The sequence below is a fragment of the Plectropomus leopardus genome, chromosome 6 (genome assembly GCF_026936395.1).
Source record: "Plectropomus leopardus strain MGB_pleo_1.0 chromosome 6, ASM2693639v1, whole genome shotgun sequence".
NCBI classification, from domain to species: Eukaryota; Metazoa; Chordata; class Actinopteri; order Perciformes; family Serranidae; genus Plectropomus; species Plectropomus leopardus.
This window is the reverse complement of record NC_142181.1, coordinates 25429370-25449018: the sequence shown is the minus strand read 5'-3', so window position 1 is coordinate 25449018 and position 19649 is coordinate 25429370. Positions and strand designations below refer to the sequence as shown.

Below are 19649 nucleotides of genomic sequence, written 5' to 3'. Positions count from 1 at the left end.
ATTGAGCCTGAAAGGAAATTCATGGTGTTGGCTGCTCCCACAGTTTAATGCCGTAATAAATTGCCACTGGAGGTAAACTATGTTTATATGCAAGTAGGGCATCTATTTATTACAAGGCTGCTAGCTTATCACGTTGCTGTATTCCACCCTGCACCATCTGTGGACAGAAACTGGGGTGACTGTATTTTGCCACAATCTCTTTCGCACAAAAAAAGTATTTGCAAATCTGTTATTTAATGACAAAAGTTTTTTCAAAATAATCATAAAACCTGCTAGTACAATTATATATGGCCATAAACATAATAATATTGTAAAACCCACCTTGAAGAAATAATATGCCATTTAAAAATAACAAAAACACATCTTATTTTCTCTCTTGCCTGAAGTTAGATGAGAAGATTGATAACACTCATATCTCTATATTCAAAATAACTCAGAATTCATTGGCTGATCCCGGTCTGATGACAATGTATCATGTTCTCATCCCAAGTCCTCACATATCACAGCTTTGTCAGTGGAGTTTCATGTCTACATATATTACGCTCCAGGTATCCTCCCATGTCTGCTGTTGACGATCCAGGATACCAAAACCATCGGCAAGATGCACACAGATGAACATGTTTAGGATTAGGCAACAAAAGCACATGGCACATGGCAGCCAGTGCGGAAAGTGACCAGGCTTCTGCGTGAAAGTCCAGGGTTTGCTGGACCCATTCACCACCCCTACCGTCAGCCCTAATGGGACCTTCATGCGCCTTATATTACGTCCTTACGCAACATGTTCCGTCTGGCCACCTTATCAGCTGAGGCCATCCATCAGTGTATTATACTGCCACGCCAGATGGCGAACAATGATGAATCATAACATCCTGAAAGGCTCCATTCAGAAGATGGCTTTTGGTATTGCTATCTGATGTCAAAATCACAGACAAAGCGCCAGTATTTGATGACTTTGGAATGAGCACAGGCTAGATGATAAGCTTCTGGGGACAACGACTAATATTTTGGGAGATCCGGTGTAGTAGGCAGACATTTAAGCCAAGACTTCCTTCAGGTGCGCCGGTCATTTCAGCTAATTTCTATAGATAAGATGAAAGGTGATGGGTTCCAAAACTGCATTTTGGGAATGCGTTTCTCCTCTTTTGCACCCCTCATAGATTGTTTACTTGACGCTAGAATGTGATAAGACAGTACTACTCAACTGCACTGCTGCTCTATACGCGAGCGTCACACACTGTGCGTAGGTCATCAAGTGCTTGAGGGGGCACCATAACCTATAATGCTCATGTTAATAATGATAATCAAACAAACACAAAGATGAGCTCTTTATATTTAAGTTGAAACACAGTCAGCCACCATTAGATCATTATTGAAAATATGAAATGCATAATTGCTTGAAATAAAAAAAGAATCATGCCTCAGGGTCATAAGGAAAAAAATTTATATAATTTATCAGATGTCTTTCTGCTCATGCCACACAGCCAGCCCTTCTCTCTCTCTCTCTCTCTCTCTCTCTCTTTCTCTCTTCTCACTGATATTCAGTGGATTTCTACAAAGAAAAAAGATCTTTCCTCTGCCCCATTCAGTAACCGGGACTTTAGTTCAAGAAGGCAGGTCAAACCACAAAGCAATTATACTTTGGGCACCCAAATGGCCAGCAGTGGCACTCCTACTCAGACTGCAAATGGAAATCAGGTCGCTTCCAATATGAAATTCTTGTAACATCGCCTACAGATTATGCAAACATATGCAGAATCTGTTTGTAGAGATTACATTCACTATGAGGATACAGCCAGGAGCCGATTACCTTAGTTTAGTTTCGTATAACGACTGAAAATGAGGAAACAGCTAACCTGGTGCTGTCCAAAGGTAACAAAAAAGCACATTTCCCAAAATGTCACACTGTTCCTAAAAGATGCCAAATACATGTTTACATAAATGACCACAGCTGTATATATGATGATAGGCAACTTAAACCAAAAAAAGTCCAAAGGGAAGGGGAGAGGATGCTTTGTGCATTATTATTTTACTTGCTCATCCACTGTCATTTTAATATCCCTTTTTAAAATCAGTTTTTAGTGTCAGCTGTGTCTGGTATATGTGGCTGATGCTGATGAAGCATTTTATTTCGCAAGCACAAAAGAAACAAAGACATGAGATTTGGAAGAAGCACATACGAGACACACTTCTATTCTTGTGAACACCCTCACTGACACAATGCTTTCTCAAGCTCGAAACTTAACTTTAAAACCAAGTCTTAACACTCAACAGTCTGAGGACATGTTATAACCTACTTTAAAAAAAAGGTCATCACTCTTTAGATCTAAAACTAAAGCCGGTCCTCACAACATTAGAAATATAAGAGCACTCACACATATCTCATTCCCCCTTGATTTTGTTTGTCTGAGCTGTTGGTGAAGCAATGTGTCTGGAAAGTAATCCACTCCATTTCCTCACCTGTTTTGGCTGGCTTTAATCTCACATCTGTGTGAGGAGCAGCTCTGAAAAAGAGTTAATGAAAGATAAATTCCATCCTGTTTTCATATTATTTTAGTTACATTTCTCATAAATTGGCTCATCAACCAGTGTTTACTCAACCTTCCTGTACCCTCACTTGGCTCTGGACAGAGGCTATGTTTTCATGCTGCTGGCTGTGCATTTTTAACAATTTATCTCAACAAATTATGAGTGGGTGTGAATTTGTGAAATTTATGCTGTAGATCTCTGACCCAAGAACAGTTGGTTGCATTTTGGCAAGTGTGAAACGTGGCCAAACTTTCAAATAATGACGTAAACGTGCATAAAAGTATTCCCTGTGAGCAAAAACCTCAGGCTTCAGACTGCTCTGAACACTCTGATTCATACAATTTTATTTAAATATAAGACAAGATGATATATGGTGATCTGCTCCAGGCATGTTACTGCAAGTTTTTACATAAAAAAAGCCTACACTGCTACATGCTGGTATCAGGGAAAACAGCAGCAGTGTTCGTTGAATGAATCTGTTGTTGCACAACTTGTTTCATTTTATCCGTTGCACACAATGAGAAGATTATTACAAGTTGAACAAGTGATATTATCATAGCCATGAATTTTTATTAAAACAATACCTAGCAAACTGCATACATATGTGGAATTATGCAGGCCATATAGTGACATGAAATGAGCTATGAAAATAGTGAACATAAAGTGCTGGGGCTTGCAGAAACACACTATAAAAAAAAGAATCAATCTGTAACAGTAGGTTACAGGGTAGCTTCTGCACAAATGTGTTCAAAGTGCCCCATTTGATCAAGCTCTAGGACAGAACAGAAAATGACAGCTTGCCAAAACCTTTACAGAGAAGACATGCTATATTAAAGTTTATATTGACCCAAGAGCTATCAAACGACACAAACAATACATATAAATGTATAAGATCATTTCAGATTTAAACTGTGAAATTCTGCAAAAATATTTTTTACAGAATAAAATAAGGTAACACGTAGGAAAACAAGATTATGAGTTTACAGCCATGCTTTCAGAGCTCTCAGAGGCTGCTCAGTATCACTTGAAGCAGTGTTTGGAATTATACAACTACCCGTCTCTCATACATTTTAAACTCACTCTTATATATCGGATTACACATATATTGTTCGCTTGTGAGCTCTCTTGTGGTGATTCACTGCTATCCATCTTCGGTAGCCTACTTACCTGACAGACTGTTTATGCCATTTTACGGGATAATCCTTTGAGCAATCTCATTTTGCCAGTGCGTCATTGGGAGTTGAAAGGGACTGAAATAAAGCCAGAAGTAGTATTTTGGTAATTCCACTGCAGCAGCTAATGCATGATGATGAGATCAAGAAATTGCGAGTGGGATGCAGTAAGAAAAATAGAAGTGGTTGAGGTCACCCAAGGCCGTTTCCTCATCGGTTAACAATTGCGCCATTTCTTCCTCTCTGTTCCACTCTGACACTTGCTCACTGTGAGCCGACAGGTTGAAGGATGTTTCTGAATCTCTTTTCTGTCCCTCGAGGGTTACTGCTGCAGGCAGATCTCACTCTTCTATTTCCCTCCTTGCCAGTTATTCAAATCGGATTTTGCTGAGTAGTATTCCAAAAGCAGGAGATGTGCTAACTCTAATGGGTTGGCTTTATTTTCTCGATTATTTCTGCATTTCATTTGTTTGTCTCGCACTAGATTCTTACTGTAGGTCATTTTTTTATTCAGCTCAAACACATTTTGCATCTCAAGGGAGCCTGTGTTTTTGCTTTGAGCTGCTCTGCACAACTCTCCCTCCAGGAGATGATTCAGTAACCTGCTTTTAACCTCACGGTGTAAAGCCTGCTTTGCATTCGCCTCCTGCCCAAATACCGGCTTTCTAACAACCTGCAACGCTTTGTTCAGATCCAATATGCATCCCTCTGTGTGTCTGTTTCTCGCTGTTCCCCATTTTCTTTGTGCTTGTTTGTGTACTGTATGTTTGTGTGTGTGTGTGTGTGTGTGTGTGTGTGTGTGTGTGTGTGTGTGTGTGCTGTGTGTGTGTGTGCTGTGTCCCTGCAATATTACATTTGGCTTAGTATTGTCTGACCAGAGGGGAAGAGAGGGCACCCAAAGGGTGGAGAGAGTCCAAGCAGATCGCGAAAGACAAACTGTGACCACTAGACCGGTAGCTGTGTGATCCAAATGGACAGGCGCTGTAGACCCGCGTCAGAGTCTGTCACAGCTACAGGCAGAAATGTGTGAGAGAGGAGAGATGTCTGTCAGGTAGAGGGGTTTCTTTCTGCATGACTCATCCAGTCTCAGACTGTTTTGGATAAATGTCTGCGCTAGGCAGACAGCTACTTTGGTTGTGGAGAACCACACAGGACACCTAGTTTGTCTTTTTGGTTAGTATACATTAGACCACGTCATTTACTGTGACACTGTGTTGGTGCCGTATTTTAAAGGGCATGTCAACACATATGTTTTCAGTTTTGCTGGACTCTGCTCAGGCTTAATGTAGATGGAGCTCTGCTGGAAATTATATGGGATCACCAAACTGTGTAATGATAAGAATAGCTTTATTCTATTATGGTTTATGTCTTCTTGGGTTTAATTTTTGTAGTTTTTCATAGCATTGTGTTCACTAACTTTGGACTTTCACTCACAAGACTGCTGTTTGTGTCCTGTGTGAAACTAAGTCAACAACAACATAATGTTCTTGTGTGTCTAACATACTATGCAAGTGATGTGTGTCACATGACATATGTGCCATGACGTTATATTATGTTAGTAACAACTGTAGTTATTTTAAGTCAAAACCTTAATGTTTATTTTGCAAACCTAACCACGTGCTTTTTCAGCTTAAACCAAGGGAAGTACACCTTAGTTTTTCTAACCTACCTTTTAAGTTTATTTTGATAAGAGAATGAATGCATTTAACGAGCAGAAACTATTCATTTCCTGAGAAAATTGAAGAGTATTGGGAAAAGACACAAAGAATGTAACAAAATAAACTGAGATGTTGTCACTGCGCATCCAGAGCAAATTAAGGATGGGAAGCTAGCATGTCATAGTTTGACGTGAAGGGCCTCTGGCCAAGTGATGGTGTTTGACCATAGACCCGATCGCATCCTGGTGTCTGACTGCATTACAGGTCCTAAGGCCCGCCCCTCCATGTTAGTAAATGGACATTGGCCAAACTAAAAACTCAAAGTACACGCCAAATAAATGTTTCCCAAAGATGGTTTCTGTGACTGAAGGTAGTTCTCACCCTGATGTTTGTTCAAGTGTTTGTTTCTTTGATAAGTTCATTTTTAATGAGTCATTATATCATACAAAAGGGGGCTTTCCGCCATGACTGACAGCAGTAGCAGCCAATCCGTGCACTCGCATTTGAACTCACGATTGGTTAGACAGGTGTTTTGCTGAATCTCCCCTACTGCGAATATTGCTACTACGCAGATGCGGGGCTCTCAGTGACATCACCCTTGATGGCAGTGCCCATATCTGGTATATTTTACCCTCACTTCAGCATAGCAGGGGTAAGTGGGGGCATGTCATCCATCTTCAAGTGGTCTGACAGTAATACAACTTGTAAACAAGCCAGCTGTCCAGACACATTGTCTACCACTTTATTTGGAAATACGAGTGACAGTGAGTACACCAAAAGTGTTAGTAATTATATGGGAGATTATAAATTGTACAGCTATGGCTGTGGGTCAAATATGAATGAAGAAATTGGGCTGTGAATTGTGGTGGACAGTCTGATCAATGATTCCAATGTTCACATAAGCTTTCTCGGCCAAATAATGTTGACTGTCCTAAGGTTTTGTCATGTTTATTGCTGTAAAGAACCTGTTTGTCAGTGATTTTACCAAGTTTAGAGATATCAGCAATCATAGAATCAATGGCCAGAGCTACGCAAATAAGTCTTATGTGGTAGTGTTGTGGTGTTTTCGGCCACCAGCAAAAAAGGAACAGTGTTTAGATAAGTGAGTCGTTGTTTTCTTAGTATCTCCTACTCTACTATCGCATGAACAAGGCCACATGGATGTATAATTGTGGAAAGAGGTAGATTGAAACATGAGATAAACACTGTAGGTTTTAGTATAATAAGTAAATAAATGAGCTATATTACATCTCAAGGCTGCATATGCTGCGTTTTTGCAGGAAACAGTGAATTTAAACCCAACAGTGTTGTTTACAAGAAAACTCCACAGGGTCCCTTTAAACCCAGCGCAGGCAGCACATGATGCAGCATGTATGAGTGAATCTTTAATCATCAAACTGCAGCCAGTAGTGTGGCTAAAGGTGTAATAATGCTTCCCATGGAGAACAGATAATCACAAATAAATATCTGGTAGGCCAGTTTAAACATGTTACACCACTGTCTTTAGGCTGAAATTAATCTGTGTCAACATCACTTAGGCCAAATTTACATTTTATCTTTGCACAGCTTACAAGGCAGCACAATAGCTTCTCCATTTGTGTTTCGATTCGACAAGCCACGTTAAAAAGATACATGTTTACTAAACTCTGTTGATTGCCACGCTGTTGGCTGTCATTAGCTATTTTGTTGTTTTGTTTACTCCCTGCACATTAAGCTGTCTACTCAGGTTGGCACAAGCAGCATGTTGGGAAGCCAGATTTAAATGGAATGGAAACCATGTCCAACTGGAACAAATCAGACCGAGGTTGGTTGGCTTTTGGGGTGCACCATCTGGTCAAGGTGTAAATTATATGCCCTATTATGTGCCACAAACCTAACATAAGAGGGATGGCAATATATGTCATGTGAGAAAAAGTATAATCCAGCAAAATAAATAAACAGACAAGAACATTGAGCTTCATTCACCAACCATTCTTAAGAAGAAATATCTCCCTAAAATCCACTTAAGCAATTTTGACAAAGATTCTGACATTCACAAATGTTTTCTTCACTGAGATTTTTTCTTAGGAACAGAGTCCGGGAAGCACACTTATGCAAATTTGAGGTGCAAAAAAAAGAAGACAAAAAAAATTACTGCATTTTTGTCAATTCTGTAGTTGCATAACACAGGTTTTAAAGTACAATATTTAGATCAATTATGATATTTTCTAATCATTGTTTTTGTCATTTTACAAAGTATAATGGCAAAAAACCTACGGAAAATGTCCATAAGACTAGAACATTTTTGTTTGTAACTCATGTTACAGAAAAATAATTATATGTAATTTTTTTGCACTTTCTTAATGTAATTATTTATTTGTTTATTTATTTATTTATTTATTTATTTGTTACTTTTCCAGTTTTTGCTTATTTTCAGGTGATTTTCTTGAAACTTTTTACTAAGTTGTTATGAATTCTTGTGCCATTTCTTTTTAAGTTGGGCATTGCTTTTTTCTCGTATTTTTGAAAGAAATCAAGCCAATTTGCTCAGCTGTTAAAGGATTAATGTAAATAAACACTACAGTTACGCATCATTTCAAATCACTTATGTTAAATGGGAACCATTCCATTCAATAATTAGGGATTGACGCTATTTATAGGCCCAAATAAGGCCTATATCTGCACCATAGGTCTATTCACACAATGGCGTAATTACAGCTGCTGCAAGACGTTTCAGATCATATCCTGAGAAGAGAAGGCATCTTCCAGGATCATGTAGATCTAATTGTAGAGAGTGACGAGGGCAATCCTGTCCCCCATCAGTGGTCATCAGTTGTGCACCCTTCTCTAGATACAGCGTTTACTGAACAAGGAATAGCGTCCCACACATAATTTTTTTAGTGTTATTTCATATCCACTACGCATGCTACTAAATGTTGCAGCTCCTTTGGCATTTACTTCCTGCAGAGGTACTTCCACTTCAGGTTTGAGAACACATCATGAATGTGATGTACAGCTCTCTGATAACCTTTCTCAAGAACAATTTTCAGAAAAAAACTGAGTGAGATTTTTGTGTTTGAGACCTAATTAGTTCCCATATAATTGATATGCAGAGACAGGAGTGGAATATTTGTCTTTGCTAAACTGTCTTACTCCCCTTTTTGTGTGTCTGTGTGTACTTGTGTGTGTGTACATGTGTGTCCCAGCAGATGTTATGGAGGGGAAGAGCGCCATTCTGCTGGGCATGAGTCAGTGGAACTCAAATGACCTGGTGGAGCAGATTGAAACTCTGGGACACATGGAGGACCAGTCGCATGGTATGCACACACACACGCACGCGTGCGCACACACACGCACACACACACACACACACACACACACACAAACACTTGCAGATTTATAATCACACTTATGAGTCACTGAATGATACTAATGGTTGCTAGACTCCAGATGAGTTGTAGGTTCTATTTAAAGCTACGTTAAGTCATTTTTGACCTGTGGGGGGCAAACAGAGTCCAAATAAACGACCCTGATTTCATTTTTTCAAGGTTTAAATGGGGATAAGAAAATAACTGCTTTCTTCAAACTGCCTTCAGGCCCACTATTGTCATCCAGATAAACACTGCAAAGGCCTGTGTGTATTTACATCTTAAGGAAATCAGTGAGAAAATGAATTACAAACTAGGAAGTTCAAAACAAAAGATATAAGGACAACTTATTTGTTTTCGAGTCACAATTTAACAGCTTTGCATAAGTAATATGGCTTGTTTCTTACAAACTAAACATTACTAGCGCTGCCCCCTGAAATTCAAATCCTCAGTCAGTCAACTGTGATTGCTTCAAGTCGAGCAGTGTTTTTTTTTTCTTTGTAGTGCTGAGGACATTTTGGTCCTCAGGGTTTGCTGTGGAGTGACCTCTGTTGACTTTCATGCTACTCTTTGATACCCAGAGGTGCAGACATGCAGGCAGCATCACAGTCTCTGGCTTTTGTTTGATATTAATGTTGGCAAAAAATGTAGTTGCACCGGTTAGCACCGTTAGCTTCTGTACTGTATTACATGCATGCAGCTGCCACACTGAATGTACCGCAGAGCCCATTCAAACTTTAAAACTTTCTTTGGAAAACAAAACAAATTGTTGAATGTTCGTTTAGAACAGCAGAATCCAACCAGAATTCAAGTGGCAATATTCAGAGTAGGGTACAACCCTAAAAATTAGCACAATGCAACAATCAATTTTAGCAACATTTGCTTGTATTTGATTGTCTGACACAGAGCATAATGTTGTACCCCTTTTCTACCAAAACTAGCATGCAGTTTTTCTAAAAGTGGTATATTCAATTTAAAATTTGTTTCCTTTCCCATTGTTTATAAATTAGACCTCTACCTCGACAGGTCTTCATTTCTGTTTCTTTTCTGCTCAATATCATGGACAGGCCATGAAACAGGTTAGTAAACAGTAGAAAGCAGCATGGATGTCAGTGAAAATTTTATGGTGGTTATTCCTTTTTTTTATCTCTTAGGTTACTGATTCCTCTCTCTATAAATCTTGGTGCAGACTAAATTTTGATAGATGTCCAAGTGCTGCTTGAATTTTGGGACACATGGAGGTCCCAATATTTTGTGGCGGCCTGTCACAGGCAAAGGGGCTAAAATTAGCATGTCTACCGGGGTTTCGTATTTCCATCACTGCTGATTGGAGCCCATTGGAGCTTGAGCTGATTAATACTAAATACTGTTGTCATTTGTCCCGGGAGTGAATGCAGATTGTAACCTTTCCCATTAAATACAATGCCAGATGTTAGTGGGTCTTAGTGGATTTTTTTGTCCAGTGGGAGAGGGGCTTTATTGTCTTTCTAGACACAGCATTTCCTGCTGAAACGAGCTAAATGGGCTTCCCTCAGGAGATGTGATTCTGGCCACCTAACATAATGTTTGTGTCTAATATTCACAGGCATTTTAGTAACGGCTCGGTCCAACAACTGCTGGGAAAAATATCTTCACAAGTAGCTCAGAGTATAATCTAAAATGAAAAAGACTGGATGGTCCTTGCTCGGGGGTGAACATTTTGTTATTGAGGCTTTAGATGAGTGTGAATAAATGTAGTGAGCAAAAGATAAATATAATGGTGGCTGAGTCCATACGGGTACGTGAAGCTCTGTGCTGAGTGATGCTTGAAAAGAGCACTTAGGTTGAAACATGTCTGTCTTCCGTCTTCTGCTCTCTGAATATATATGTATTTATGCACATTTTAAGCATCTCTTAAAATAAAATTCACTCCTTGCAAGCAAAGAGGTTCTAATCTTTTTAAATTCTATTTAAGGACATGAAATTTCATATAAAACCTAGACTAGAAATGGGTTGAGCACAGATACGTGTGGATGCTCAGCTTCCTTTTGCTCTCCCTTCTTAGAGTTAATGAGACATAGAAGAAGTAAATATGGGAAAATTTTCTTCTGTCATTAATGAACAGAATTTCCTTTGATTTTACTGATTTCCCCTCTTTCATCCTTTTTATTCTACTCATATGTCTACCCATCCTCAGCACTCTCACTTCAAGATCTTGGGGACTAACATGGCAACTGCTGCTCTTTGTTTTTGCCTCAGATTCAATAATGTTTCTTGAATTCAGAGAATAAGCTTCTCCTGTAAATCAGTAAATAAAGAGCATAAGCAGAATCAGTCAAACCAATAAAATACATAGATGCAATGCCCGTGTAGCCGTAGAAATATTTGTAAAGCAAACAGCACCAGCTGGAGGAATGTCATATTTTACCAGGTTTTCATTTTAGTCTTCAACACAGGCTTTATATCAAGCACTTCTCCTGATGAATTCTTCCTGTGAGAAAGTTATTTAATTAGATTCATTCATCAAAGTCTCTGGTGTGATTATTCAACCACGGTAACTAAATAACATATCGCCCAGAGGTTTATCAGCACGCTGTTTTCAGACAGAATAAGAGAATCTCAGTTTGTGCCTTTGAAGATTATCGAACTGATTTGTGTAGATGAGTGATTTTTAATAGAATCATCGAACTCCCACAGCGAAGGGGTTTCATGTAAGACAAAATTTGATCACAGTTATCAGGAGTAAATTACTATCAAGCTGCTTATCACTCTCCATTATGGTTTTAAAGCAAGTTATGAAGGTTAAGTGATGCTTTTACCAGGGTTGAGCCAGTGTGAAATATTTCAGACTAGTTTGATAATGAGCCAAACACCAGACTGAACCGGTATACCGAATTTTGCCACTAGATCCAGTCACCGTATCCTAACAGAAAACTTGTGTCTGATTGTGGTGTTGCATCATGGAAAATCGTAGCTTCCTGTCCACACTGAATACATTAAATATGCACCTTTATTACATTATGTAAACAAACTATATACTGTAGCTATCAGCTGTGCGCTTGAGATCAGACTTGTGACATAACCACTTAAAAGATGGGTGAGTAACCTAATACATTCTTCCTACGTTTGTAACTTAATTTTTAAAAACAGAAAACACATGTCTTATATTGCGATATTTACTGGAAATTACATACAATATAGCCAGCAGCGAGTAACCTAGCTTGTTATTAGTGATGGTCATTTACCAGAAACTTCTAGCTCCCTGGTTATCTCCCTACAGCCAGCCTCCACCTTGTTTAGGTTTTTAAGTTAAATAGAAAGGTATTGTATAAATGTTTCCTCATTTCAACATCATGAATCAGCCGGCCTTTAAAGCGAGTGACAGAAATAAATAGAAACAAGGTATCCGACGAAATTTTAGAAACAGTACTTGCAGCCAGGTAGGATACCTCTTTTGTTGTTAGCTTCATATCCAAAATGTTAACATATTGGTGCAGTTTTAGTTTTCTAGACTAACTCTACAATGTCTCCTCTCATCACCCCCAAAAAACACATGAACTTTTGAGTAAACAAACATAATGTGTGCCGCTTTTTATCTTTCCGAACAACTGAAATGTAATCGCTTTATATAACTGACACCTGCAGTGGCTCAGAAGGAAATAGCACACAGCCTGTCAGACACTAGTGGCTACATCAGCCCTTTTATGAACATGACATTACGTTAACCACATCGAAATATTGCTTATTACTAAAGCTACATGAGTTGTAATTAGTGCCATTATGCAGTTAGCACATGTTTCGGATATAGGCTACTTTTTACACATGCTTGTTCAGCCGGTTTGCATAAAGTCAATCTGGTTTAAGCTTGTACACCAGACTGGACTGGCAAAACTGGAAATCAACCCATTTCTAGCTGTTGCCTATCAATATGCATAAATATAGATTCATAAGAAAAAAATTCATGTACTGTTTTTTGTTTCTTTTCTTGCTTCATTAGAAAACGATAAAACCCTGCCTCTCTATAACAAAAGACAGCAGGTAATTGTAACAGTGTGGCTTTAAACTGGGTGGCAGCAAAGAAACAGCTGAACCATGTCAAGCAAAATCAATGATAACATCATGAATTCAATACCAACTTTGATTTACAGCTCCTCTGCTGTTCCTGTGCTGATAGCATGGTACTTGTTTTGAGTTTCGCTTACTGACTAAATGGGCCGTCTCTCGTCGTAAAGGTCAGCTCTGAGATTTGACAAACTTAAGTGGATGCTTTTAATCACTGCGCTTCAGCAGGAGTGTAGACTGATCCTGCAGAGATGAAAGAAACTGTTCCTGCTGGTATGCTGTACTAAGCCATGTGGTAGTTAGTAAAGAAGTGGGTATACTGTGAATATTTCACACCCCCCACATATCCCATCAGCAGGCCACTCACAAAAGCCAGTAATGACCTGTGAAGTGCTCCCCTGCAGCAGTACAAGTAAAAGTTATTGTAGTGCTCCAGAACAACCAGCGCCTGTTACAGCAAAGGAAATAACAGTTTTTCATGAACAAAACATGAAGAGCTGCCAATTTGTTAAAAGATTTTGTTTTTGTTTTTTGTCTATTCCATCCTAAAGCATACTATTTATTCTTTTTGTCAACAAATCCCCAAAATGCTGGGTTTTCAGTTCAAAGGAGGAACCAAATGCAGGACTCAAGACAGGCAGGTGAGATGAACAAAAAGCCATAATAGGGAAATCTGGTGCCAGCACACAAAAACTCAAGATGCAAGCTGAAACAAAACCCAGAAGCGAGCAAAGATGCTAAAACTAAATTTAGGTACAAGCCAGCATGGCTCGAGGAACACAATTGTCAACAACAGAAATAGAGCAGACTGGGAATGTCGCTGGAGTTAGGGAACAAAAACATGTCCAGAGGGCTGTACCAAAAAGCAAGTTTGACACAGCCAGGCTCTCTTTGCCTTTGCTGGCTCAACAAGCCCAAAAATCTCCAGTCAGAGATAACTGGTAGTACCTGTGCCACCATTTCTCCCTTTGAAGAATATTAAATAAAGCACCACAGTAAAAAGAAACACAGTTGTTTCAATTAAAGCCTGAGAGAACTGCTGATGAACATGACTCACTGTGTGAATTCACAGGTGAATATATTTATTTTACCATTGTGCTTGTTATTTTTTAAGGTGATGAGTGCACATTCTGCAGCTCTAAAACTTTAAACTTGATGCAACAGATTTAAAAATGATACTTAAGACGGGTACATGTCCTGACACTGTCCTATCATAAGGGACATGTGGGCATTACTTCAGTTTTTACTCCAGTCAAATCAAAGCAGATTTTTTTTGATTGAATATAATCTGTGATAAATTCAAAACCTAAGTCAAGAGTATTTGTTAATACATTTCTTATTGAAATGTAACCCAAATCATGATCTTTTCCTAACTTTAAACACAGTGCTTTTGTTGCCTCAACCTAAGACAGGATTAAAGACGCAAAGTTCTGGTGTTCTGCACATTGCACACCGTCATCGTCCACAACCACCTAGAAGGTAGAAGGTAGATTTATTAATCATTTTCTAAACAAAGATTTCAAAACTAAATTACTTTTATCCTTGATCCTGCTACATCTTTGGAGTTGAAGGATGAGTTGATTAAAATCATGAAATTACAAAGCCTATGTGGTATACGAATGTCATGTTTTGTTACCTGAAAGAAACATTGTCTTTGAACATAATCCAGGCAGCAATTATGTTGTCACAACATTGCACTTAAGAAAGCAGTTTAATAACATACAAACTAAATGTCTAGAAGACAACATTGGAGATTTAACTGTTTTGTTTCAGTTTGAGTTTATGCAGATATTTGTTTATAATTAATTACTCAAACAAAAAACAGCGCTAAAAGACTCACATTGATCAGCTGGACACAAAGACAACTTCAAATGAATGTTGCTTTGTGACTGCTGGACCCAATTCAAGCCTGAGGGAGAAGTGAGAAATTACAGCCTGGCCCATCAGGTCGGATCGGACCTAATCGGGCTCGGGCAGAGAATCAGAGTCCTAGTGTCAATAGGCTACTGCCTGCGAACACCATATCAACTGTATAATGTGTGTGTAAAGTGAAATTAAATGACAACGCACACAGCAAGGTAACTCACGAGAGCTGCTGATTGCATAGGACAGGAGCTTTATGTAGTTGATAGCTTGCTGCTGCCGCTGTCATCCCTTACTGTAAATCTCTTGGCTGCTGCATCACAGAGGTCAAATCACAAAAAATGGGAGCCTTATTCTCTTCTCCGTTACTGACAGGGTGTTGGAGCTGATATGCACATCAGTGGTGCTTGAGAAGTTAAGTATACTCTACTAAAAAAAATGGCGCTGCTATAGACGATTGCGGATATGTTACCTGAAATGGAGTGTGTGATGTATATAGTGTTTACAAGGTGTGAAGCTGGTGTCTGCTCATGGTGGAAGACACTGAACAGAGACATCATCATGTAGTCATACAGTTACTGTTCTCTAAACTTCTGTGTGCCCTCATCATGTTGAGACAGACACCCACTGTGACTGTCTTTCTTTATCTCTGTATAATGTGTGAAAACATTATGAGCTTGTGGTCCAATCCTCTTCATGAAATAGAAGGGATGGCAAAGATTTGACACTCCTACTGTAATATAATCAATGTGAAGCCGTGTCCAAAACGGCAGGTGTTTTCCATTTCAATCACACCACTGAAATGGCAAAGCATGTGTGCAAATACTGGTAATATTGTATAAATTTGTTTTTCAGAAAACCTATTATCACACACGAAATTCAATTCTGTGATGTCTTACTCAACTCAAGACTCACTGACATGGAAAAAAAATACTGCATTGCTGGTTCCAGTAGACAGACTTTAGAAGGAGCTGTCTATGTAATGGTAATTGCATTCTCTCTCCCTCTCTCCGTCTCTCATCCTGAAGTTGCAACAAAGTCAAACTTACCCAAAATAGACACACTTCTGCTGTGAAAATGCCTGCTGCAGCTCCTCGGTTGTTTGTTTACATCCTACACTCGTGGGGGCACAGGCATATTAAAGACATAAATTTAGCTGAGTGAAAAGGATTTCAGCGCAGCACCAACAATAGCTGCTAGAGATCATATGGGAATAAGGAGGCATATATTTCCTTTAATAAGTTAAAGAAAGTGAAACACAGTCATGTGGCGAGCCAGTTATGTGTGCTCGACAAGTTTGCCCAACAAATTACATGATTCAAGTTATAGACTGTATATAAGTATGGACGACCTCTCTCCTTTTTCTCCCATTGTATAGCAGTGAAGCCAAAATATCCTGTATACGGCTGCTGCCATCTTGTGTTGGTGACATTATTTGAAACCAAAATCTGTGCATCAGAGATCTCAGCGGTATCAAGTCCCTGCCTATATACCTGTCCGACTCAATTGTGAACAGCGCCATTGATTGCGAGCACATGGATTGGTGCGCACAGCTGTCAGTCATGTTGTCAAATCCTTTTCCTATAGCATCAAATAAATGATTAAAACCACACTTATCAGGAAAACAAACAATTTATTGAACACCAGGATAACAAAAATGACCTTAAAGGACAGAGGATCATCTCTAAGAAAAATGTATTTGACGTGCTTTTAGTTCCACCTATGTCCAATAAACTAACATGGAGGAGGCGGGTTTTATAACCTATACTGCAGCTAGCCACCAGGGGGCCATCTATATGTTTTGATTTTTTTATTTCAATTTCCAGGAACTGTTCTACTGTCCATCATTATCTCAATACATCCATAATCTTTTTGTACAGTCTATGATTTAAGTTCATTAAAGATATATCAGTGTCTCAGTATTAGTGTATTTGCTAGCTAGCAAGTAATATTGCCGTAAAGAAACGAAATATGCTTTTTTTCAATCAGTTTTTGTGTATTATTTGCCTTTATTGTATAGTGGGGAGTTGACGGTAGATGAGGGAGAGAAAGATACAATTAAAGTCTGCAGGTGGATTCGAGCTGGACTTTGGGGTTCATGGTTGGCATCTAAATCATGGGTGCAATCAGTGACATGGGTATGTCTGAGGGTAATTTAGTAATAGTGTCACATGAAATATTTGTCCATGTGAGAAAGATGCCAAATTTGTTCTTTTTACTGAAAAAATCCTTCTTTGTACACACAGTATGTTGTCAGAATATTTTAAACCTTAATTCCTTTCATTTTTGGCCACTTGGTGGCAGCACAAAAAGCTGTAAACACACCATTAACATATTATCACCACATAAAGAAAAAAGATGCTTTTTTACACATCCTGCAGACAGATCAACGTTAGCATTCATTGTGTTTCTGGCCACCTAACGCGTGAAGGTCCAATGTGCTCTCTTTCTGTTTTGATCTTCATCAATATCTGTCTCTTTTGCTGCTTAATGGTCCATTCTCCCCAGATAATCGCTAACTTAAGCTGCGTTCCAAATTGCGTACTTTTTCTTTCTACTTTTACTGGAGCTGCCTTTACAAAGTATGCACAGTTGCATGCAGTATGCACACAATTGGGAAATACATCTAATTCATAGCATTGTGTTTGAACTTTGACCCTCACACTTACATATCTGTTACCTTGATAAAACAAAACGCCTTTCAGTAGCTCAACAGAGACAGAGGTCAACCCAGAGAGCTCTGCTGTTGTTACTTTGCAATGTATTTAGTTCTAACTTTTAACATTTCAGTCCAATTCAGCGTTATTTATAAAGCCCATTATCTCAAATGACAACTTGTGACAACAATGACAGCGAATAAGGAAAAACTCCCTCCAAAAAAAAACTCTTAACAGGGTAAAAAACATGGAAGAAACCTCAGGAGGGGCAACTGAGGAGGGATCCCTCTTAAAAGATGGACAGATGTGCAATAGATGTCATGTCTAAAGAACAATAAATGACAAAAAGTTACATAAGAAAGAGAGACAGAAAGAAGGAGAAGGAGGGAGAGAGAGCGAGGGAGATGCACAGCAACAATAATAATACTAATAATGACACATCATATAACAATTGTAATAAAAATATTAAAATTCCTAAATGTAGTAACATGCACTATCACATTCACGACAGTGAAATTAGATATGCATTTCTCCATCACTGTTATTTTCAGAGTGATGTCCATTTGATGTTGGTAATCTTTCTGAATATTTTGTTCAACTTAACAAGCAATGTTCCTATTGTTACTATTCAACTGGTCATCTGTCACTTGAATGAGTTTTCATCAGTTATTGTGGCTTTTGACAGCTGTCAACAAGCAGTCATCTATATGACTATTTTATGTATCTTCAGCTGTGCAGATGATTATGGGTCAGACTAGCCAGAAAAGCATGCTGGTTTACATCTTGCAGTGTGACCAGTATGCCTTTGACATATTATGTATTGGGACCAAATAATAAAATAAAATAAATCAGTTTTTTCCGTCATACTAAATAGTACGGTAGTATGGCTAATGGAACACACAGTTGTCTGTCTATTGTTTGGTGGAGGTCAGGTAGCATTCAGTGGGTTTATGGAGCTTGTTAGCTAAAAGCGGCTGCATGCTGCTGCTGAAAATGATGCTGATTAACGCAGTGAGAGTGAAACAAAACAGTGAAGCTGCAAGCCCAATGTGCAGAAACCAAAATAGTAATTAGTAAAAGGACACTATTAAGCTCCATATAGTTGAGGCAAATTGCAAAGTTGGTTGCTATCTTCTTCTGGGTTTGCTGAGTCATTTCACATTTAAGTTGTTATGTGATCTGTGGAGCTTAAAGCCTCTATTTTTGTTCATACAAATGTGTCTCTAATGTCTGCTCAGCTTCTGCTGCATGTGTACTGTAATGTTTTTCATCTCTTAAAACTATCTGTTAAACCTGTCAGGCATCAACAGCTAAATGCTTCGTGTCTTTGTGTGCGATTTGTTTTGTTAGTGATTCACGATAAAAGGTGAAAACAAAAGGAACCCTTAAAGATGCAGATGGACCACTCTCTGCCCTTTCATCTCCATCTATTTGTCGGTTCCTCAAATGTACCTCTGGGTTTATAATCTCTCCCCCTTTGCTCTCCATTATCCCTTCATTCCCTCTTTTGTTCTCCTCAGCTTCTCTAACCACCCATTCCCCTCCAGCCTCTCTGCTCCTTCACTCCCCTCCCATCGCATCACCTCATCATGCATATATTCCCCTCTTTCTATCTTCCTACATTCATTTCTCCATAAGCCACAGGCAACTGTAAACACTTCCAACAGAGGCAAAAGTGATAGAAACCCCCGTGACAGAGAGGAATTCCTGGAGCACAGCTGCCCTTTATTTTAGTTTTCATCTCTTCTCAGTGACGTCCTGTGATCACAAGCCACTGCTGCAGGTCTTTCAGGCTCCATCTGTTCACCATGCAAACACCCTTATCAGTATATTTATGCTGTGCTCTTTTCATTTCCATCTTTTTCTAACTTTATGATGCTGCATAATGAAATCTAACCTGAAATAGCTTTGTTATTCAACAAGACTTTTTTCATTTAATAAAAAAAACAGACTCCATGATAAACAAAAATGTTTCTTGGCTGCTTTCCTGGTGTGTGCTGCCAAATTAGGAAAACATTCGCTGAAATAGCTACGTCAGTAGAAGCATGAGGAGATGACTAAGTGATAACTCCTGCCCAACAACCCAACACAGACCAATATATGGTGAATATATAACTCCACACAAAGTGTCCTGGAGAGAAATCTATTATATTGAATTGGAGATTCATTCTCTATTTTCTGTGTAGCAACACAGCTCTCTCCTCTGCATGCACCCTGCGGTTCTATTCAAAAACACATGCAGAGAGAGTGAGTGACGGAAAGCATAAATTTAAGCTCTGAGACTCATCTGTATTCTGCCCGCCGCCTTCTCATGGTCATTTTTAGAACACAGTGCTCGTATAAGAACAATCGCCCTCTAACTTCAATTCACATTAAATGATTGTT

General features: G+C 38.9%; 1 protein-coding gene across 1 annotated transcript in view; it reads left to right on the top strand.

Moving 5' to 3' along the window:
* Positions 1-19649, top strand: part of pitpnm3 (PITPNM family member 3) — a 116848-nt gene that overhangs the window by 33844 nt on the left and 63355 nt on the right. Inside the window, exon 4 of the mRNA XM_088079076.1 lies at positions 8542-8652. Within this exon, the coding sequence (XP_087935202.1) occupies positions 8542-8652 (111 nt within the window). The remainder of the gene's footprint in view (positions 1-8541; positions 8653-19649) is intronic.